General features: G+C 36.1%; 1 protein-coding gene across 3 annotated transcripts in view; it reads left to right on the top strand.

The window, feature by feature from the left end:
- LOC105226221 (multiple C2 and transmembrane domain-containing protein) overlaps positions 1 to 25,103 on the top strand; it is a 70,465-nt gene that overhangs the window by 28,125 nt on the left and 17,237 nt on the right. Inside the window, exons 1-5 of one of the 3 annotated variants that reach the window (XM_049452351.1) lie at positions 11,732 to 12,429; positions 18,141 to 18,814; positions 19,949 to 20,057; positions 20,270 to 20,412; positions 24,389 to 24,580. In XM_049452351.1, coding sequence (XP_049308308.1) covers positions 12,336 to 12,429; positions 18,141 to 18,814; positions 19,949 to 20,057; positions 20,270 to 20,412; positions 24,389 to 24,580 — 1,212 coding nt within the window. In that variant the 5' untranslated portion in view covers positions 11,732 to 12,335. Of the gene's footprint in view, positions 1 to 11,731; positions 12,430 to 18,140; positions 18,815 to 19,948; positions 20,058 to 20,269; positions 20,413 to 24,388; positions 24,581 to 25,103 lie in introns of those variants that run through there. The other 2 variants (XM_049452353.1, XM_049452352.1) reach the window with 2 other exon arrangements.

The following is a 25,103-nucleotide window of genomic DNA, read 5'->3' on the forward strand; positions in this document are numbered from 1 at the left end:
GAATTTGCAGCAATTTCACTTTGAATGGAAGCGCTAGCAAAGGATATGCAAGCATTTTGCATTTATGGAGACACAGCGACATCTCTTTTGTATTAATCTTTATTAGTAGGAACAGAAGAGTTTGCTCTTCACAGGTTCAGCTGGTGGGTATTTAAACTTCGGACTTAATTTTTTTATGGTAGTTTTGACTCTTCCACACGCGTCCCTTTTCAACTTTAAAAGTATACTTCTATTTAATTTGATTAGTACAGGAATATCATTGTTGAGATTGCAAATACACTTCAATTTTTGGAATTCCGAAAACATTCTTTGCGATATTTGATTAAAGGTAACAGATATGCTGTTTCTTTATTGGAGCGAGAGAAAAATTTAAGTTTCTAATCTTGATTATACTTAAGGAAATTCAAAAAATAGTCATTATGTCTTCAAGAATATAAATCAGCCAGAAATAAATGTCAGAGACCCTGTAAAGTATATATATAGTATAACCCTGCCAAGAAAGTATCAGAAATTTATAAATAAATTAAAAATTTTTCAATCATCATCCAAATTCATTTTATCGCCTTCAAGGTAACATCTATTTGAAGCGATCCACAGTGCCAACGCTTCTTCCAATCGTCAACACATTTTTTATACGCATTTTCCGGGATGGGCTTCATATATGTACATGTGCAATCGACTGGATTTTACATAATATATGTAAAATTTATTACAAATGTATATAACAAAAAAAAATAGTTTAAATTGTATTTTTTATCATCCAAAACTGATATGCACATGTATCATGATCATCAATCGTCTAAAATAGCTTAGGCAGGGTCACAAGTCAATGTGACAGCCAAATTATCGAAGCCCAAAAGCAGTAAATCCGAGAACAAAAACATTTTCAAGCGTACTTTTAACAAGCAGAGTACACCCATCTATAATATATTTCCCCGAGCATGCGTTTGTCAACAATCGGCCTTTCGCAACGAGGGCAAACGCTGAAAATCATAAATTGCACAACGTTTTGAGATTTTAGAAGAGAAAATTTACAACCCCGCAAACTCGCAAAACGCAGAAAAAAGTGGCAACATAGCCTTTATCGTTTTGTAATATTTGCCATTTTTTAAATATTTGTCGTGGCTCCCAAACATTAGCGTCGATATGTATGTAAGCTTATACATAAACATATATATTTACGATAGTTTGTAGGCAAAGCTGTAAGAGCGGTGACGATCGTTCGCTTATTTCTCGGCAGATTCAGATTTTCTATCAACAACATAATGTTGTGACTCTTTGTTGTCGCGTTGGTACTGCGACATATTGACTCTTTAACATGTAAGCATCGTTTGCGCACAGTAAATAAGCGAATCTGTAAGCGTAAGGTCCTTAACATTAAAATTATAATTTTTTTTCTTATTTAGCACTGAAAATGCTTAAATTTGTTATTTTCGAGTCCTCTGATGTAAATGTAATTGTGAAACATGGTAATAATTTTCTGTGGTGAAACTCGCTCATATCGGACGAGTAACCCTGTGAAAAGTTACGTTCTCTGCGTCGTGAACCTTTTCTTTTATATACGTTCTCTGGTTTAGGCCTTTTTCGGATATGTGATCTGAGAGAGAGTCTCTTTTTTATGTTATGAACGATAGAACTTCGGAACCGAGTATTTTCTGTTCATAAATCCGATTCCTATTTTTTATATAGACGTTAACGTCGTGTCCATGACTTGTCTATCATATTGTAAATTGAATTGTTTAACGCTCAAATGCCACGAAAAAATCTATCACACAGTTAAAGGAAATGGAAGGAACCCTCAAATCATCATATTTCAAACGCTTGCTGGGAGGCAGCCGATTTCTTGGGCTATTTACTATATCAGTAAAAGAAAAGAAATGAGCTAGTAAATTGAAAAAAGAGCGTTTGAAATGTAAATCTATATTTAAAAGAGAATAGCAATTATTGAGAGTTAAGAACTTGCTAGAAACTGAAATTGCAAGTATTCCTAAAATTCACAGGAGCCAGCTGGTAGCCATATGCTGAATTTAAAATTCTATAGTCAGCAATACTGTAATTTTATCAATCGACTCTTATTATATACTATATGTTAGCTTCAGAAGGAAGCACTCTAAAACGAGGTCAGCAATTTTTAAGAGTTTCCGCCACACTTAAAAGTGTTTGAGACAGCCGATTCAACGCAACTTTGTTGGCTACTAATATTTGCAGCAACATCTCCCTCTTTCTGTGGTGAAAACACTTTCAAATGCGTAGCGCATACTTAACGAGCCGTTATGTACGAGTACACGACAGAAGCATAACAAAACGCAGAAAATAACAATTTGTGTCGAATTTCTCCCAAAGGAGTTACTTGCTGCTAAAAATGCATAAGCACATATTAAATTACGGGCATTCAAATATGCACATGCTATATATGGTAATAACACATATGGATGCGCACATGTATGGTATGTATGTGTGAGCACAAGCTCAACAGCGGCAACAAGCTGCTCTCGTTTATCCTTTGACATGCATGGGCAGGATAACAAATAACAAGCCAAGCAGCAGCTGAGTATACAAATGACTGCGTGCATTGCTTCACCGAACCCACTCTGCTCACATTAACTATTAATGTTCGTGTGTGTATGTGCGTGAAAGTTGCTGAATTGCGGGTAATTTACGTGAAAGATAACAGAGAATTGAAAAGCGGAAACAGAAGGGTAATCGCCTGCTATCGACGTAAAGAACGTTAATACTTACGTGCGCACGTAAGATAAGTTCACGCAAATAAAGTGGATGGAAGATAACAACAAAAATATAAACAAAAAAGCTATATACCCTACTCAGGTGCATTTTTTTATCATAAATGGGTATAAAAGGGATTTTTATGAGAGCTATATATTATAGTGATCCGATCTGAACAATACGCTCGTTGATTGTAGCGCTACCTCGGACAATAATCCAAGTTTTCCATACAAGAACCTTATTTGGTTTGATATTGGGGATACGGACAAATAGACAGTTTTTTTAGATCGATATCTCGATAACTGAGGGACTAATTCGCGTATATACTGACGGTCTTTCTCCACTTGATCTTTAAAACGTTCATGCCTCTGCACCGTAAAGAAGTAGGGAGATGATGAGTCACATATAGAGTTTGCTCTTTGTTCGTCGAGATAGGACTTTGCTTCTCATTGCCTGCTCAGGGCGAAGTATCACCTGTTGCCAAGAGTTATTCTGCGTTGGATTTCGAGGCTGACATTGCTGTTGGTGTTAATACTTGTTCCAAGAAAGACGAAATTATCTGCGACTTCGAAGTTAAACTTCGGTTCAGGATACAAATATTGGTATTTACTTCACTCTCATTTAATCTTTTGCGTTTGTTATTGTGTTTCGCTTTGACCCAAAAAATGATAGAACTTTCACGAAAACGAAATTGCGGTTGAGTCCGACTCAAGTACAAATTGTCGCACATAATTTCATATTTTCTATACCACTTTTGTTTCATTTGCCTCACGCAATCGAGTGACAAGCGATGCGCGTATAAAAATGATGTAACGGTTCTTATAGAGTTAATTAAAATTTGTCACAGTTAATTTGCCAAAGTGCTTTCATGTCCTCCTCCAGGTGCTGTCTAGGTCATTGCTATATATGGCGTGCAGTACATGAATGCATGCGCATTGTATGGTTACATATACCTGGCAGGTGCCTCATTTTGGCTTAAGCGGCTCATTTGCAGGTTGACATTACACTACCTTAATATTCAGGATGACAGACAGTTATTGCCTGTCTATGGCATGCAGCCAAGCCTAAATGACATTATGAAACGCATTAATATTTTATTATCATAATCAAGTGAACTGCTGGTAATACTGTGGATGCCGAAATAGTTGTCTCGCTTACTGTTGCACGAGTTCAGCTGTAGAATTAGAGCATTCTCCGGATTTTAGTGGGTCAAAAAGAAAGTAATTATTATCATAATAAGTCTTTTATGAATTTTGGTGCAATTATTCTTATAATTTCAACATCGCAAGTGAGTATTTTTCGTTTTTTAATTTAATTTATTTAATTTAGTTCAATTTGCCTAGTGCCTATCAAATTCAATTACTTAAAACTAAGCTAAATTGGTAAACATATAATTTTTACTATCAAGTAATTCTACTACATACATACATATATTGCCAAAATATAGTTCGTACTGCGATAAGTGCTGCTTTCTGTACGGATCTCTTGTTTTGTGCTATCGAGGACCGCATTTAACTCTAAAAACACTTAATTTTTACCTACTGAAATCTAATCTTGGGAGGACGTAATCTGATTTACTTATCGAAACGGTATTATCCGCATAGACTTTAAACTTTATATATTTCTACAAGAAAAAGTCTAGCGGACACACTCACTTAGTGGCCAATCAACCTGCCCAAAACGAGAAATTATCTGCTCACCGAAGTGTTCTGTCAATAAATCCATTGATTGATGTCGCCGAGATCATGAGCTCTAATTTCTGACGCCAAATAGTCGGTTATCATGGCCGCCAGTCGCCACGTTCTCAATGGCATCGTTTTTGAAGAAATATGGACCGTTGATTCTATCGGTAAGTGCCTACAGACTGTTAGCGGTATTATGGCCACTACTATCAATATAGTTCAGAATTTGGCATTGCAAGCGGGTCTGGCATTGAACCTGGAGCGAAATGCAGCTGCAGGCAATTCCAAAGTCAACATCTACGTAGACAGCCAAGCAGCAATCAAGTAAACTCGTGTCGCATAACGGCCAAAAGTGCCTTGGGAAGCAGCGCAGCAGTGGAAATTGTAGCCATAAACAAGCAACTTCACTTCTACTGGGTACCAGGTCACAACGGTATATAGGGTAATAAAATAATGGACGAGGTTGTCAATAATGGTGTACGACTAACACTCAAAAAACTGAGGACCACTGGTAAACCCACGCATCATAGGCACCATATTGATGACCACTGTTCATTAAGTTAGTAACTGAAGTCCATCTGGTATCGCAACGGACCAAAACAGACTAACCTAATATATTCTAATTTTTATATAATTTAATCACAGAAATTCATTCTGAAAATTCTGTCGGGTTAAAGTATATATAGAAATGCATGCGTTTATTGTTCAACTATAAACAAATTTCCATTAAACATTTTAATTTTCTCGGAAAAAGTGAAAACAGGTGTCTCATTAATTTGTTTCCATGGTGTTTAGACAAGAAAATATGCATTTATGTATATATAAACAATTAAAAGACCGTACATATATACAAAAAAATCACTTCGGAGCGAGAAATTTGTGTTTAGATAATAAACTTGCCGTTCTATGACCATGAGTTGGCGCAAGTATTCGTTTCTTATATATGGGTCATGCCATATTTATAAAGGGTGATTTTTTAAGAGCTTGATAACTTTTTTTTTAAAAAAAACGCATAAAATTTGCAAAATCTCATCGGTTCTTTATTTGAAACGTTAGATTGGTTCATGACATTTTCTTTTTGAAGATAATTTCATTTAAATGTTGACCGCGGCTGCGTCTTAGGTGGTCCATTCGGAAAGTCCAATTTTGGGCAACTTTTTCGAGCATTTCGGCCGGAATAGCCCGAATTTCTTCGGAAATGTTGTCTTCCAAAGCTGGAATAGTTGCTGGCTTATTTCTGTAGACTTTAGACTTGACGTAGCCCCACAAAAAATAGTCTAAAGGCGTTAAATCGCATGATCTTGGTGGCCAACTTACGGGTCCATTTCTTGAGATGAATTGTTGTCCGAAGTTTTCCCTCAAAATGGCCATAGAATCGCGAGCTGTGTGGCATGTAGCGCCATCTTGTTGAAACCACATGTCAACCAAGTTCAGTTCTTCCATTTTTGGCAACAAAAAGTTTGTTAGCATCGAACGATAGCGATCGCCATTCACCGTAACGTTGCGTCCAACAGCATCTTTGAAAAAATACGGTCCAATGATTCCACCAGCGTACAAACCACACCAAACAGTGCATTTTTCGGGATGCATGGGCAGTTCTTGAACGGCTTCTGGTTGCTCTTCACCCCAAATGCGGCAATTTTGCTTATTTACGTAGCCATTCAACCAGAAATGAGCCTCATCGCTGAACAAAATAAAGCGCGAAACACATTTCGAACCGAACACTGATTTTGGTAATAAAATTCAATGATTTGCAAGCGTTGCTCGTTAGTAAGTCTATTCATGATGAAATGTCAAAGCATACTGAGCATCTTTCTCTTTGACACCATGTCTGAAATCCCACGTGATCTGTCAAATACTAATGCATGAAAATCCTAACCTCAAAAAAATCACCCGTTATATAGTATATGGTAAATATATAGACTGCCAAAGTAAACAAGCGGTGAGACAATGCTTGGCACCTTTACTCTGGGCAGAGTGAAACCAAACAATAAACAAACAACACCTGCTACAATTTGAACTGTCCCATTTCCATTTTGCCAAGAACTATTTGCATACGTAACATACATACATATGTACATATTTATGCCACATGCTTATGTGAGTTTACATAAATGTTAAATATCTGCATATTCATGATTGAGAGCAAAGCAGGAGTACTCGCATAATGTGTTTTGGTTGCTTTTGCGGTCAGGTGTAGAGCTTTTGACTTTAGCTTTGCTGCATTGGCATATGGTGAGCGAAAACCACAGCGAACTTGCGGTAGTTGGCACATTGCAGCATTTAATTAGTTTTGATATTTTTTTTTCAGGAAAAGGGAACGAAATTTATAAATTTTACTGCGAAAAAAATAAACTTCTACATTCGAATAAAAAAATATTTTTATGACGGGTGGTCCAAGTAGAGGTACCCTTTTCAAAAGCCTTTTTTTAAGATCACGCGTCAGTCGTGAATCAAATTTTTGAAGGAAATATATAAGATACCTGAAATATGGACCACACATTATGTATAAAATTTTCTAAATGGTGGTCTAGGGAGACGGATTGATCCAATCTTATCAGACATGATCCAGACTGAATAAAAAATTTTAACAAATCTTTAATATCGTCTTCAAAATTAGATTGCATTTTAGCCAATAGAAGCATGTTTAATCCAAGTTTTCATAAACTTCTTACAAGCCTGGGATGGCCTTTAGTGTTGTCACCGAATTTTGGGGTTTTCGGTTTCGATACATTTTTAAAGCGCAATTCGTTAAATTGTTGGACAGTTCCGATGTGATACTACCACCCGCCTTTAGTCGCCAGTTATGATGAGTGTGATGAATATAAGGTCCTCAGCTATGTTGTCAATCATTTATTTTAGGACTTCTACTCCTGGTCGTTTTTGCAAAAGAGTATGAGTTTAATATTGAGATCCTTCATATCCAAAAGATTACAAAACTACCCAAAAGATTACCCAAAAATTGCCCAAACTATTAACTCAAATGTGTTGGAAATAAAAAAATTTTAAACAAACGCGTTGTATAAATTTTGACAGGCCAAAACTCAACAGACTCAACTTGTCGCTCTGTAAAAAAAAAAAAACAAAAACCAAACAGCCATAAATTGACATATGCAGAGCAAATTTCATATAAACATAAGAAAATGATTTACCAATACAGAAAAAAATTCGATCCCGTTTACCCACGTAGTTTATATGGATCAGTCCGGGTCAAATTTGACCCAGTGGTATATCATAGAAGACCAATATTATAATTCACAAACAATTTTCCCGCAGGTTTGCATATAGCGCATATTTATATAGTTCATAATGACACATGCATGCATTTATGACTTCTCACACCTACATACATGACAAGCAGCTCCTTTAATATTTGAAAAGCGAAATTGACGCAAAAATTTCTCACATCCGCTACCATTTCCCACTCAAGCAAGCGTGGTTGTAAGTACATGCCACGATTTCTATGTACTTAGCATACATTTGCTCATACATGCAGCCAAGGCGTACGTGTGATGGCAGAGCATAAACAGTTATTCAAAATTGGTTCACCTAGTCAACGGTGAATGCACTCACCAAACAACAACGACTACATGCATACCAAAGCAAGTCACAACATGTAATCTCGGTAACCCACATCAACACGAACAACAGCAACAACAACACCAACAACAGCAACAGTAACAGCAGCGCCCGCGAACAGCATTATGAGCAGCAGCTTCCTTTGTGTTGAGGACATACATGATACCCACTCCCATTACGTGCATATCTTTATATACACATACATATATGCAAGTATAGTTGCTTGTGCCTGCTTGTGTGGGTGTGTACTTGCATTTGTTGTATGTGCCTCTTGAAACAATTTTCACTACACCAACGCGCGCTAACAGCAACCCACACACACACACACAAACTTATGTGCCCACATACTTGTCTATATGCAGCGCCTGGGGATAAGCTACACATTTGTTTGTCGCCAAGTATGCATGAGCACATCTGTAATAAAAATATTTACAAATTATTGTGGGTACGCGAGTGCTGCTCAGCGCATCACATTACACAGCAGATAACATTCAACATTCACGCTGTCAGACAGTCGGGCGAGGCGTTTATTTTGAAGCGCAGCGGGTGTCCAATGTCACATTCCGATGCCAGCATGCGCATCCCCCCTGTCGCTGTCACTGTCACTTTCCTCGTGGCCGCTGTCGTTGTCGTTGCCGTCGTAAGCGTCATCGTCGTCATCGCAGCTGTCGTCTCATCACGTCACTTGTGTGTTCACACGGTTGGCAGTCTTTTAGGCGCTCGCCACACAACCGGTTCGAAATAGTTTTCCTCAGTGCGTGCGATGCGTTGCACATATCCGAACTTAGCGCGCTTATTAACTTGTAATGAGTTTCACCTTTGGCAATTTGTGACTTTAATCGTTGAAATAGTTTGTGTGAAAAATTCGTGCGAAAAATTAAAACTTTAAAAATATACGGTTAGCAAGTGTTTACATTATGCTATAGTGTTGTGTTGTACTGTGCGTATGAGTAATATTCTGTATGAATTTATTATAAGTGATAATGCAGATTAATACAGAAGAATACAGATTATCTACTTGGAGTTACAAATAAAAAGTGTGAAATATAAAAAAAATTGCAAAATGAAATAAATAATTAAATTGCAAAAATATAATAATTTGAGTACTTAACTAATTAAATAATTTTAGTTTTTTGGAGTGCACTTTGAATTATAAAATTTTAAAACAATTGTTTTATATTTGGTATACGATTGATTAAAATGATTCGAAGTTTTTTGAACGGAAAAGTAATTTATAAGCATGTATAACAATGATTCCTCTATAAGATTTTAATTCTTGATATTATTCGAATTAGTTGTCTCATATGTTCTATACCCGTGCCTCACGATTTTCTGAGAACAGCTTGCGCAGTTTTTCTTTAATATCTTCATCATTTCTTCTATCATCTTGAGAATTCAAAAAATTTCTCCTAATTGATCTTTATATCTCAAATAGTTAGTGTTTCGCAGCTGTTTATTTTGACACGACAAATTTGGAATCGCTGATTAAATTAAAAAAATTGTTTCAGTGAGTCTACTTTATCACAAACTAAAGTATTTTAATGGCTCAAAGCACTTAGTGAAACGAAAACTTGCCTCATGCTCTCATGATTCGTTCACCCACCTCGGTTATGGACGATAAATGGAAGCAGTTAAAAAGAAAATGGTTAAAAATCATACTGTTTGCATTGGATAACTTGGAGAGACTCCACACATTGTGTTTAATATTTGGGGTATGAAGCGTTTTAATGATACACTTGAATCTTTTGAATAAACGACGTTGAGTAGAGATCGCAAAAGAGGTGCTTGATATCGTAGCTGAGATTCCTCCATTCATCAAGCGACTTATTACTGGTGACGAGAAGTGGGTTTATGAATTTTAAATCAAAACTGTTCGACAATATAGCGAATGGCGTTCCAAAAGTGAACGAAAGCAAAAATAAACAAGTAAGAAAGGGCTAAGTTCGGGTGCAACCGAACATTTTATACTCTTGTAACTTGCAGAAATCGAAGCCAGGGAAATATCTTACGATGGTTATATGAGGGATAGCTCAAGTTTTCGTCCAATTGTATCACAATTAGGCACAAAGATACACCGTTATAGGCAAAATATACTCTCATATTTTCATTCGCATAACTCACATATTGGCCGATATATCCAGCATAAAGGAATCGGGAAGTTCGAAATTTTTTATATTAGGTATGTGGGGGTTCTGGGAAGTATTGACCCGATTCAACCCATTTTGGCTACATACAGAATGGTGACTGTAGGAAATGGATTCTGATCTATATTTCCGAACAAAAGTCAACTATTGTTACTGTTCGGTACCTACGGCCTTGAACAGTTGATTAGAATAATTTTTATCATAACGTGATATACAATGATACATACACATTATTCGTGCAAATTTTTATTCCGCTATATTAATTCCTTCTTGAAATGAGTATTGTAAACTGAACGAATGAAGTGGAATTTAAAGTTGTGCTATAGAAGAAGTAGACGTGGGTATGGTCCGATTTATCCATTTTCACAACGGAACATACGTAAGAATGTGAAAAAAATTCTACGTACTAAATTTTGTCGAAATCGATTGTACAGGTCCCGAGATATAAGATTTCACCAAAAAGTGGGTGGTGCCATCCAATTTTCCAATTGTCCAATTTATACACCGGCTCCCATAACGACCTCTCATACCATCTCGGTGGTAAAATTTAATGTTATTAATTTATCGGGCTTTTAGTAGTTTTTAACAGTACCGTTATGGGGGAATTAGCGGGATTTTTATCCGATTTCATCCATTTTCGCACTATCGGTAGGAGGTCTTCGAATATTCGTTCGAATTTGGTTATTGTAGCTTAAGTGATTTAGAAGATATGCACATTAAAGATATAAGGGGGTGGGGCCTTTTCCACTTTTCCAAAAACTTTTGCCCACAAGTTAAAAGACCGAAAAAAGCGAATCTTCCAGAAGTTTTTCTGAGAATTAAATTAATTGATTCAAAAATATTAAACTTAGTAATGTATCGAAGGAATCTGCCTTAAATTGTTTATAAAAAAATATTTATCGGAGAGAACAATTCTTCAGTTAATTACAAAAATATATATTTAAAAAGCTCTTGTAAAAGTTTAAGACTAATCGGTTTAACCCTTTTCGAGTAATGTCACCGATTTAAAACAAAAACATTTTAAGAAAGATTTGAATGCACTTCCAAATACTCTGAAACGCCTTTTCAAATTTGCATGTAATTTCGGAAATATTCACCGGAACGATATGAAATTTTCTATGTGTATACATAAACATACATATGTACATACATTAGGATAATAAAATAAAATAAAAAATTTAATTTCTTGATAATTCTCAGTCCAAATTTTAACCCAAAGACATATTTTGAAGGCTTTAACAAATTTGTATTAAAAACGTAAAAAAGAATTTTATCTGTCCGTGTCAAATTTGATCGGTTGGTGCAGCTAAACAATTATGTATATTTGATACTCAGTAATTTTTCTTTACTGGCGAGCTTTAACCATCATAAATATATAACTCTAACTACTTAGCTTATTTTTTCTTTTATTAAAATAAGTCATACTCCCTTGAGGTTTAGTTATACTCCTTAACATTGTAATTAAATTACTTGTTTATATTATTTATTTTTACCAAATGTCACACAGTTATTTAATTAAAACATCGTGGATATTCTACTACATATAATATTTGCTAGGACACCATGGCGTATAAGTGACAATTTCCGTACTTCAGTGAGCAGCGCTTGCAAACTGCAACAAATTTCAAATGCATTGCAATAAAAACAAGTGTGCAGTGAAATAAAATTATCTAAATGAAATTTATGTACCCAACATAACAGTGCAACTGGATATATGTGCGCCGTAAATGCACGGAAGTGCCAAATGCAACTCCTCGGAGACTCCACATAAAACCACAACAGCAGCAACAGCAAAGTGCACATGTACATGTTTTGGTGGATTGTAAATAATGCGGATAAGTGCAATTTACCAGCGCATAAACAAACAAATAATAAAGTGTGTTATGCAGGGAGCGACGCACAAGCTTATTTATGTACAGTCACATACACATATATCATGTGAACCAACGCACTCTTGTGGATAAAATGGAATTTGAAAATTTATAGGCAAACTTTGACATTTCAAACACAATAAAACATTGCCTGCACAAACAAATAAACTTTGCCGTTAATTGAATAACAAAATCGAAATACAATGTGGCGGAATAATAAAGTCAGAAACTTTTAACGACATCATTGCGCCAAAAATAATGGCTCCGCACAATTGAGGAGTTGCCATGAAAACATAAAAAATAGTATACAATATTTTTAATGTAATTTACTTTTTATGGCAGACGGCGTCTCGTGTAAAAAGTACAAGAAAAGCTTCAAATGCCCAGCGGCGCTCTGTGCTTGCTGCCGACCGAACAAAATTCACCCAGGTAATTAATGAGCACAATTCTCATCACGCAAAATTAGCATAATTTGTCATTTTAAAGTATTTCTAGCCGTTATCATATTTCTTTCGTCACTTTAAGCTGCGTCTCAATGGAAATGTCATCGTTGCCGCCAACACTCGCACTTCGGCAACCTTGAAAATATTGAGACCAGCTACACAAATAAATATTGTTTGTGTCGCCCGTTTATATTCGCCGCCTTGGCCTTGTCAACTTTGCTCTTTTGACATTATTCGAGCTAATAAATATGCCAATATAATTTGTCTGCAATATTATTTGCGTAATTCGCTGTCATAATATTTGTTTATTTTTATACTTCTTCTGATAGCTAGTGTATTTTTTAAGCACTGAAATAGAGCTTATGGATGTCTGGAGCTCTATTTCTAATTACAACTTTTTGCATTACTTTTTATTTATGGATATTGCTTTGTTTGGGGTGTAATAAGTTTATATGCATTTTAAGTAGGAGGAGAGTACATTGGCTTAACAAAATTAATTTGATTAGTTGATTTATAAATATACTTGGGAAATCCAAAAAGTCGGTTTTCTGTTTTATTTCGATTCCCAAAATTTGAACACGTTTTTCCTGAAACGTAGTTTTCAAAGTCGATGAGATAATATTCTGGAGAATTACTGGCTTGGAAATTTCACACAAACTTCTTAGATAGTATTATTGTCTGGTAAGGATCGAAAGAATAAGAAACAATAAGAATAAGCCAGTTTGAGGAGTACTTTTTGCACAGAAGTACTTTTTTGGGTAAAAATGTGCCAAAAGTTGTAAATTCTTCCTACGGTTATCTATACTCATTTATTGTAATAAAAATTATGTTTGGTTGGTGAATTTGAGATAATTGTACGCACAAAAGTCTTCCTCACTGCCAAACACCTTTTTTCGGAGGTTATCCGACATTTTCCTTTTTTTTTGTAATAAAAGAGGCTCTTCATAAGAAACGTTAATTGACAAAAAGACTTTTTTTCTGACTTTCAAATGGATATAACCTTAAAGTTGACATCAAAGCTAATACAGGGTAGGCCATTTAAAGTTGACCCATTTGTTTCTAAAAAAAAAGAACAAAAGAAAACAATGTTTTTTGTTCATTTCAAAAATAATTTATTTTGGTCCAAGGGGATTTGTTTCAGCTAATATTTAAAAATTAGATCGCGTAAATGGGCACCTTTAGCTTTGACAGCTAAATGCACTCTTTTTTCGACATTTTCCATGACTTTGGCCAATGTTTCGGATGATATGGCGGCTGTTTCACGTCGAATGTTGGCTTTCAGTTGAGCTAAGGTCTTTGGCTTATTAGCGTATACCTTGGATTTCAAATAACCCCACAAATAAAAGTCTGGTGGCGTCAAATCTGGTGACCTCGGTGGCCAGTCTACATCACCATTTTTCGATATCAATCGCCCGGGGAAAAATGGTCGCAATAAATTGATTGTTGGTCGAGCTGTATGGCATGTAGCCCCGTCCTGTTGAAACCAGAAGTTATCCATGTCATTTTCGCGAATAATGGGTATCACAAAATCCGTTATCATGGCTCGATAACGCTCACCATTGACTGTTGTCGTGGCTCCATCATCGTCTTCGAAAAAATACGGTCCGATGATCATATTCGCGCAAACACCGCACCAAACTGTTACTTTTTGGTCGTAAAGAGGCTGTTCTTCAATTAATTGAGGATTTTCGGTGGCATAAAATCGGCAATTTTGCTTGTTTACGCCTCCATTCAACGAGAAATGTGCCTCGTCTGACATGATGAGTTTTTGAATATAAAGCTGAACAATTTCAGCGCGTTCTTTTGGAGTGTACTGTTCCATGGTATAAATTGTCTTCGAATGACGCTTCTAACGCGGTATGACATTAGCCGATTTGTCAGCGCTGTTAAAAGTTACAGCGTTGCCAGATGGGTCAACTTTAAATGGCCTACCCTGTACCATAAACTGCTTTAATTGTAATAGCATTATTTGGGATGTTGTCATTATTTCAGAGAACTTAAAAAATTTTTTCGGTATACTACTACTACTATTTTATTCATAATTTTAATAGTCTTAATTTATTCTTTAAAATATATGTCGTCCCTCTCAAAGTAATCCCCCTTGACCCCAATACACTTGACCCAAGATTTTTTCCAATCCTCAAAACAGTTTTTAAAGTCTTTAATTAACACGAAACATTTTCCAGGTAATGGTCGTTTGAGTTTTCTGAATAGCACACTGAGCTTAAGGAGGCAAAAAAGGTGATTACGGCACGTTATTGGTTGAAATTTTGGCGAAAAACTTCCGCAAAATCAATGCACTATGTGACGGTGCAAAAGCCAAGATTTGTCTGGTATATAATTAATTCTTTTAAACATATTTTAGCTTCCAACTAAACTATGTGTTTTTTTTTCGTCATAATCGACTAGAAAGGCATGTGTCTAAGAGAAGATTTCTCGTCTTCTCGTTCATATTTGCATTAAACCTTTTGTAGTGGGCATCTGCCTGACTCCTTATTTCATCCACGACTGTATTCACCCTTAGGTTTCGATGAATATCAGCATTTCTGCAGTACCAAGGCGCATTTACAATGCCTCTTAGCTTGTTTTGAAAACGTCCTAAATTATCTTTAAAAATAGTTTTTACTAATCTTTCCGATATTCTAACTATGCCAGTAAAATCTTTGACTATTACTCGTTCATTCGCAAGCACTTGAATTTCTTTATTTTATTGACGTGTTGAAGTTGATGTCAGCGAAGTCCTTTTCAAAAATTATGAACGTATCGGCAACAGAAGTTTTCTTCCTCCTACAAAATTGGATGCAACTTCTTTTTTGAATAATTTCACTCATCGTAAAATCGCCGAACGCACTTTATATACGATTACTTTAGAAAGACAAGCGTGTACTAAATACTATTGATTATTTTGATGTGAAATTTGGCGAAGATATCACTGAAAGACATGCCAACCTAGACAGAATTATTTCGACTAATAGGTTTTCGCGCGAAATTATAATTGAAGAGTCTTACTATAAAGAATATATTGAGAAAATTTATGAGAAAATGTCACTGCCGGAATTTGACTAATCGACGAAAACTATAAATCATTAACATTTATGGTTAAATTATTGTCAAAATATTTCCAACTAAAAATAAATAAAAAATCTTTAAAGAGTCTTTTCTATCGTAGAAAAACGTGCTAGAGCCAAAGACTTGGGTAATTTAAATAATAAATCTTGAAAATACACTCTGTGCTCATTATGCACAAGCTACAATAAAGCAAAAGTGCTGAAGTGTCACGAAAAAATAATTTGGCGCAAAGCCAAAATAAAGAGCGAACACCTGAGCTCTGATTTCCTAACAGTGCAGTCTCTAAGTAAAGTAAGATTAACTACAAAACTGTATGATATATCGATTTTCAACTAGTTTGCTGGTTTGCTTAATACATAAACTAAACAGAAAATATGTTAAAACAAGTTAAATTATTTTAGAAATTTATTTAAAATTTAAACCTTTAAAATTTAAAAAAAAAAAACAGTGGTACAATGCAAACTTATCACTAATACCTACACCATGCTTCTAAGCATCCATTCGTCTTAACATAAATATATGTATATAAGGATATCTGTTATTCCCAAGTTAATTTTTTTTTTTTTTATTTTTTTAAACAACCTTAAAGTTTAAATTTTTACTCTAAAAGCAAGGATCCAAAAACAATAATATATATTAGAGAGAACATAAAAGTATTGAGAACATGTCATTATTACCTCAAGAGTACACAGGTGTGTTTTCTTGCAAGACTCACACAAGCACCCAAAGCTAATCTGCAATGTTGCTATTCAGTTGTGGAAGAAAACCCGTGCGAGGCGTAGCCAAAATGAATGAAATTCCTGCAGATGAATTTTTAAAAACATCAAGGGGCGCAGCGTTTGTTTTGCGCTTTTCATGGGCAATGAATAGAATACGCAAGTACACATGTATGCCTTTGTAAGCAAATGGTATATACATATAATAGATACAATGGCATATATTATATGTAGATATACATTGTATATAAAAGAATATTCTTACAATAATAAATGTTTAGCACCAGCGCAGGCATACACGTAGCTGGCTAAGTGCACTCGAATATCAAAAACACTCAATTGAAAAGGCATAAAAGTATTCCCAAGTGGAAGATTGTTGCTTTGCTTTTGTTAGATAGGCTTGTATATATAACAGGGTAGGTGGTGCGGCAACATTAGAAAGCATGCAAGATATCTCTGTGTTTAGGGAATATTGTTAGACGTGCCATTTTAGTTAAGCGCAACAACAGTAGTTTAAGCTGAGCTACTCATCTGAAGTATATAATCACAATTAACTTATCTTTAAAAACGGAACGGTTCGCGTTCAGTTACCTTAGCTTTGATACTCATCACAGGTGTATTTCCAATAGCATAAAAATGTATAAAAGGTACTTCATCTCGCTTTTGATCGATCCGTTTATCTCGCCACTAAATGCTTTGATGGGCCGATATCGTTAGGTTCAACAAATGATCAGCTTTTTAGGGAGAAAAGACGTGTGAAAAATCTCAGATCGATATCTCAAAAACTTATTTCTAGGGTTCTTAACACTTTTTGGATGTTACAAACTTCGTGGAAAACTTAATATACATACATACATGTTCCGAATCGATGCCACTAGTAATGTGCCGTACATTAAAGCGAAATATATCCAAAACATTGCATGATACTCGTATTGGAGACCGTATACCGGAAAACAAGCAAGAGCAAAGTCTCTTAAGAGTTGTGAGAACATAGAATAGGGCTTTTCAGATATTAGAGAACACATTTTCTAAACTCTTCAAATCGAAAAGTCGGTTTAACCGAGAAGCTTTACCGACATATCAACGTGGGTGAAATAATCATAGTACTGAAATGAAAAATATTGACTCATAATAAAATTTTCTGAGGAATATTTGAAGGTTTTGACTTTAAACTCACTTAAATAAGTGCTTTTCATTTCCTAAATAGTATTCGCCATGTTAAGAGGATTAGAATATTTCGGGAAAGTAAAAACGACCCAACCAAGAAGTACCGAAAATGTGAACCACAGTATCTATGGTTGACTTTAAATCGAAATTGTGGGTCAATGTATGGGTTATAAAATTTAAATCTAGAGAGAATGTTTTCCTGACAATAGTAACTCTATTTATAAAAAAATGGGTTAAATCGGGTTAATACTTCCCTGAGTCCACATATACCTAACATAACAATTGTCGAACATCCGGATGGCATTACTCCATGTGATTGGTGATTTCACCATCTTAATGAAATCCAGGAACATTTTTTTTAGTGTTTGACATGATACTAATAGATAAAATTGGGTTGAATCGATCTCAACTCCCATATATTACAATAAAAATTTCCGTTTTTTTAACAATCCTTATGTCAAATATGTCGATTAGTGTTAAAAATTCATATGTCAACACTTTATCAGCTAACCTGTCGCTCTTTAGGCGCTATAATTCTCCTGTAATGAGATTGGTTTTATTGACTGTCGGGTCACCACAGAATCCCTTACGAATTTATTACCAATAATGTCAATACAAACGTCAGTTGGTTGTGTAGCAACAACGCGGAAGGCTGTTATTCAAGCAAAAATAAATCCTTCCAATTTATGTACACTTATCAATAACTTTCTTACAATTCATTTTCTTTTCTCATTCGTACTTTCAGCGCGCATCCATTACAGCGAAGATTTGCCGAGCGTCAGTGGTGCCGGCCAATATACACAGCACTACAGCAATAACGGCGGTCAGGCATCACAGGGTGCTACACCGCATGGCTCGCCGCAGCTCACGCAACGACTGGGCCGCCATTTAAGTAAATCCGCATCGGAATTGAACGGACACGACTGCCATAGTGAACGTGATTCGCCACGTACATCGCCGAAACGTGCCAAAAGTGCCGCTACAGCGCATAGTGGTAGTGGTGGTGGCGCCGGTGGTTCAGGGCACAGCGGTGCCGGTGGTGTCTTCCAAAAGACGCACGGCTTTTTCAATACGTTGAAGCATCGTTGGAATCGTGCGAAAAGTAAGGATCGTTCGGGCCGTAAGTCGCCAAGTGATTTTCTCGAAGAGAGCACCGATTATGCAGCCGATTATAGTTCCGAAAGTAGTTCGGTTACACAAAGTCCACGTCACCGTGCTACAACGATAGGTGGTTCACCGTTGGCGAAGGAATTCAGCGCTTCCGTGAAAATGGCGCAAATGATACATCGCTTCGGTGGCTCCATGGAGGGACGCATCGAAGAGCATCCGGAAAATGGTAGCGGTAATGGTAGTGCTGTTGGCAGCAGCGGCGCGACGATGGAGGACTATGTGTCGTCGAAGCAAATCGAAGTGCTGCAGGTGAGAAGATAGTCAGTATTGGAATCCTTAAATAAATCCACAAACTACAAAAAAATAGTTGGAAATGGAAAATAATATCAGTTCTTGAAACCCCTGACAGCTTTTCCACTTGGTTAGAGTAGGGTTACATCCATTATCTTTTTCAAAGACTTAAAAGTTAAAAAGGGAATAATTACTTTCAAAACGGGTTCAACCATCACTCAAACAATTTCGCATCAACTTCTTTTCAAGTTAGAAGATACAGGGTTTGTCCGGAAAATAATGCTCATTGTCTTTTTTGACGAAAGGCTTCGTCCATCATTAATTTGCTCCTCTTGCACAAACCGTAAACGCCAAGTTTTACGTGGGAGTCCCCAATAGAATCAAGCGAAGGATTAATGGGGTCCGACAAGACATCGCAGCCGATTGGAAGTTTCACCACGACAACGCACTGGCTCACACCACCTTTCTTGTGAACCGCTATCTAACGCTTTCGCAGCCACCTTACAGCCTAGATGTGACCCACCGGACTTTTTTGTTTCCTTGCCTGAAAAGGCCGATAAAAGGCAAACATTTGGGGATCCAAGCAGCATGCATCTCGGCTCTCAAGGCTATTCCGGAGAATGCCTTCCGTGACGTCTTGAATATTTGGTCAAATCCGGGTAATAGCACCACCTGTGAACCCATTGTATAGTATTTAGCCAAATACCTACAATCGCTCTTGAGAGAAGACTTCACCTCCTAAAAGAGCACTACGGAAAATCATTTCTATTTTAAATGAACAAAGTAATTATCGAAAACGCGGAAACTTTAATTTCATTTGAATATAGCAACGATCTAAATAAGTTTCGCTTTACGCGTTCAAGTATATCAACTTACTCAAATGCTCTCTTCCATGCATTAAGGCATTAGCATCCACTCCTTCCATTTCACTTTCGTTCATTCTATTCCACCCAAAGTTCTATCGTCGCTATGCAGCTGGCATTAACTCACGTTTAATCTGCTTTGCATTCATGCGACACTCACAATTTTATGTCCTTTCTTCTCGGTTGATTTTCACTACTTTAGCTAAACTAATTTCATTTGTAACTTTCGCCATCGTTGTGTCCTCCTCACTAATTTCGTATGTAAAATACTAACGTTCTCATTTGCCAGGCGGAAGAGTTGCGCCGCAAAAAGGAAGCGCATTTACGACAGTACGTCTTCTTTCAGCTGCGCGTGCATCTCAAGAGCGGCAGCGATTTGATGGCCATGGACAAAAACGGTGAGTAGCACGCTCTGTTTGGGTGTATATGTGAGATTGTTTGTGTGCCATTGAAAGGACGCCAACAATATTTTTTAAATTATCCAATTTATTTTCGAAATTACTTGTGTAAGCGCTTTATTTCAACGCCGCGCTGCAAGCCAAATCTAATTTCACTCATTTACATGCTTCCTTTCTTTCTCTTTATCTTTGTTGTTTGTGCATTTACGCAGGCCTAAGTGATCCTTATGTAAAATTCAAGGTTGGCGGTCGCCTGCTGCATAAATCGCGCACAATTCATCGAGACCTGAATCCGGTGTGGGATGAAGTGTTCATTGTGCCCATCGAAGATCCCTTTCTGCCCATTAATGTTAAGGTGAGTAAGCTCATATTTTAGCTTTGTGTGCTGTCTGTGAGAGTAATAAAATTTATTTTTAATTAGCAAACAAAGGGATTTTCTGTCATAGAAAAAAAACAAAGTCATACTCATTTTAAATTATTATTATTTTTTTTTTTAAATTTTATCCTGTATGAAAGTTGATAAATATAATATTAAAACCATCCGATCACTATCATAACATTTTTCTGCACGTTATGAATAAAGGAATACAATAACCTACTAGTTTTTCTACCTGATCTTCAACAATCAAGTTTTGGCACCCTAAAAATTACCTAAATTTTGGTACAATTCAACATTTTTCATTTTTTTTTTTTAATGTGACTGCTCATTGTCAAAGTATGTATAGAGATTTTCAATAGGAAGCTTCAAAAGAAGACCGATAGGGACAACAAACGATGGCTTATTTTTTCCCGCGCTTTTGATATTTCTTCTGTAAGGTTTGCCATTTCATCATCGATAGATATACGATCCAGCAAGTCGAAATTATTAAAATTCATTACCAAAATTCAGAGTCAGTGGGCGCAACTTTAAGAGCGCTGAGTCCAATTTATGGTCGTAATAATCGCTCTGTCAGATCAACAATTCAGCATTTAGTGCAAAAATTTTGATACATAGACACAGCACAAAATGTTCCCGAGCCAATGAGACAAAGAAGTGCTAGTAGTGTCGAGAATATTGCTGTCGCTAGCGCATCAATTGAGAAAGACTCAAATCAGCCTCTCACTCGTCGTTCTCAAACGTTGGACATCTCTGTGACGTCGTTGTGTCGATTTTGCGAAAAGATGTTGGTCTACATCCTAACAAGATCAAATTGACATAAGAACAGAAGCCGCTTGAGCACCAGAATCGTCGTATGTTCGTGAATGGGCTGAACAACAACTTAAAAATAGTTCGGATTTGCTATCAAATGCCAAAAATAATTAATATCTTAACAAATTCTCATAGAGTTTAACATAAATGATTAAAAAAAAACATGAAATATACTATATACTGTAAAGTTCCAATTAGTATACCGATATGTAGCTTAATCCCCATTGGAAGTACATGTGTCAGAGCCACAGTAAAGGGTTTAACCTCCCATTCTATTTTTCATCAATTACTCATGCATGTAAGTTCGTCGAACGAACCACAGGTAAAAACTTTTTTATGTTTATTCAATGATGTCCCACGAACGCATATATACGTGGTACTAAATAAATTTTTGATGCGGAAAACTTTGGAACCAAAAGTCATGCCTGTCAGTTTCACACTTGATTTTTATGGCTTTGTATGCCACATGTGGAAATGTGTGTTTTTGCACACACATTTTTCTTTATGTATGTTTATAAATGTAGATATATACATGAAAAATATATATATATATATGAAAAATTTATAAGTAAATGCATATATGAATGTGGTAATGCATACATATCGAAACTACTTAAATTTGAATATTTTTATTGAAAATCATTTGGGATTAAGAGCACAGTCCCACTGCGCTGCTCAACCGCGTAACTGTGGAACTGCTCTATTAATATTTGTCAATTTATAATGCAAGTAAATGATACTTGTAGTACTTAAACTAAAATAATAAAAACATCTAATGACACCAGCCAAGATTCTTAGTAGAATTGGCTCTAAATATTTACGATGTCTACGGTAATGTCTTAACATCCACCTTTATGTGTCAATATTTAATATTTCGTCTATATTTTATTGATGCAGACACTTAAAGTTTGGCTTCTGCAAATACTTATCTTCTCCAAGTGACAGCACTTACTCATAAAGAACCGTTGCATATTGTATGTGCATGCTTACATACATACAAATATACACGATTACAGACAAGAGCGCAAACGAATGAACAGCACTGCTGAAAAATCCAAATATATTCAAATACAACAATATGTGTAAGTATGCATCTATATATGTATATATGTATAACCAATGCCGTTTAAATAAACAGGCGAAACACGCTTTTCTCTGGAAATTAAACGATAAACAACAGGAGAAACGGATGTGCCAACTTGGTGCTAATGCTTAAGCCAAAATTTAGTAAAAAAGTTTGGCAAATATTTGTGCTTTTTTCGAAGAAACTTGTTTGTACATGTCTTCTTAAATTCATGGGTAAATGAGAAAAGAAGAAACGAAAAAAATTCCTAGAACAAAAAATGTCAACTGGCGCACAAACTTTTAAACACCAGCTGGTATTCAATTCCCATATAAATTTTCTTATTTAAAACTTTCAATTGGACACTATTTTCGAATATGATGCAGTTAGTTTTATATACCCTCAGTTACTATCCGTTAACTTTAGGTTCAGGCTTCCTGACCATTGCAACAACTCTAAAGCAGAAGTGACTGCACTAAAGGTATCAGTGGATCTAGTGCTTCGCCCCCAATGTTACCCATCCATTCCGATAGAACAGCGGGGATACTAATTTCATTGACCGTACACTCGAGACTAGTGAAGGGAGTTCTCGACACCTTACTTCTGGCATTGTATACCTTCATAGTTAGCCTTGTTTGATGTCTGGCCATAGCGGAACCTCAAGTAATTACAAAACGGATGAATCGTTTCCACGACAGCTGTTTTCCGTGTTTTCATTACATCAAGAAATGTAAACTCGCCCGAATTCTGTCGCTACGATAACAACAAGAAAAACAAAGTTGAGCTTACTAGCTTAGGTATTTCTGTCTCACTGGTTATAGAATGGGATCGGGTAAGACCACCACTGTAGGGTGGTTGGACCTCACCGAACTGGTCATATACTAGTAATTGTGCGGCAACAAGCTCATTCTGGATCAGGTTAAATCAGAAAAAGTCTAGGGAACTCTGCGCTCTCAGCAAAGTTTCCATTTCGACAGTTGTAGTAGATCTAACGGGACACAGCCCAATCGAGATTCATGTGATATGCCAGTTGATAAGTTGTTTAGAAGAATAAGATATATAATCATCTCAATGCTTTCTTACCGAATGTCCAGCCTTTGCTAGATCAAGGCCAAAATACGTCGGATCTCAAACTTGGAGACATCCAGCTGAAATGATGGGAATATGAATAAAATATCTAGGAAGATTGTGAAAGCTCAAAGTGCTTTGTCGAGAATTAATATCCAAATACAAGACTCTTTACCTGATTTCACAAAGGAATCCACAAAGTAGTCCAAATGTGATCCCCAGCCACTTAACCTATACATACTTACATACCTAGCCGCAAAATACCCTTCATTACATAAACAAGGGTTTTTTTTTTAACAAAATACCTCTCAAAATCAAGCCAACAATAGCGATTTGCTGACATTTCGACATTGTTATAGCAAATGAATGGCTTTTAAAAACCTCAAAGACTTCACACAGTTTCGAACAGTATCTCTTTATTGTAGCTACATTTTTTTAGTGAGATTTCTTTTTAGGTTAAAGACTCGATGGAGGTCGCATTGTCTTGATAAAATAAAATTTTATTCTTATACAAATAAGAACGAGTTACCTTGATTTGATTCCTCAAATGTTTCAAAACGCCTTTTAATATATGATTCGCCAAGTTTCCCGAAGGCATCGCAAACTATAGACCCTAGCTCGCTATCTCTTTCCATGTGTTTAATTCGGTTCATCACGTTTTCATTCATTAGAGTATCGATATCTTGATCGGCTGCATTTTAGGCTTATCAAAATAAATTTTTAACTTTTAGTGTTTTTGTCTCTTTAACGTATTTTCTATTTTTTGAATTTTCAAATATTTTACAATATATTAAATTTCGGGTTTGTATGAAATTTGCTGTTTTAATTAAATGCCACAGCTACTCTTCACTTTTATATTGTCCTTCATTTATTTACTCCTACTAAGTAAGTCATCATAACCTCCCAAACTCTCCATCATTATTTATGCAAATTAAAGCGCAAGCAATGATTAAAAATTCAAATTATACACACCGTTTTACATACCTTACTCATTTATGAATTTCCCCTTAGGTATTCGATTATGACTGGGGACTGCAGGATGATTTCATGGGTTCCGCACAAATCGATTTGACGACATTGGAGTTGGGCAAAGCGGAGGACCTCTGCCTGCCATTGCATGACTTAAATCATCCAGAGCGTCAAATGGGCGAAATACTCGTAAATCTAACGCTTTGGCCGCGCAGTCAAGAGGATAAGGAAATGGTGAGTTAACAGCAATTAAAACCATATTTAATTTGTCTTTGAGCGCACGCAGCGGGAACGCAATAAAAGCAAAGCAAAATACCAAAACGTGCAATATTTAAACGATTTAATTATGTTATGTGAGCAGTGAACTCAGTGTTGCGGAAACTCATTGGTGCAACACGCTAGCGTAGTTCAGAGTTCAGACAACGTGAGTGACACCTCTGCTAGTCATTTATCACTTTGGTGCTGGTTCTCGACTGCTTTGTTTTATGTGCTGCACGTGTGAGAATAAAATTCGTTGAGTAGCGAAAAAGTGCGTGAAAATTGAATGTGGAAGTAGCAGAGCTGTCAAAAAACATAAACCGTTAGTTTAGCAAATATGATCCGTTTGCTGTGGAAGCGACTTGCTGACTTGTGGATGTTGTTGCTTTGGTGTGGGTGATGTGTATTGTTTTCATTTTTCATTAGTATGAAATTCATTCATCATCTCTTTTACTTTTTGCACAAAATTAAATTAAGTTCACTTTAGCTCGCAATATTT

The sequence above is a fragment of the Bactrocera dorsalis genome, chromosome 3 (genome assembly GCF_023373825.1).
Source record: "Bactrocera dorsalis isolate Fly_Bdor chromosome 3, ASM2337382v1, whole genome shotgun sequence".
Taxonomy (NCBI): Eukaryota; Metazoa; Arthropoda; class Insecta; order Diptera; family Tephritidae; genus Bactrocera; species Bactrocera dorsalis.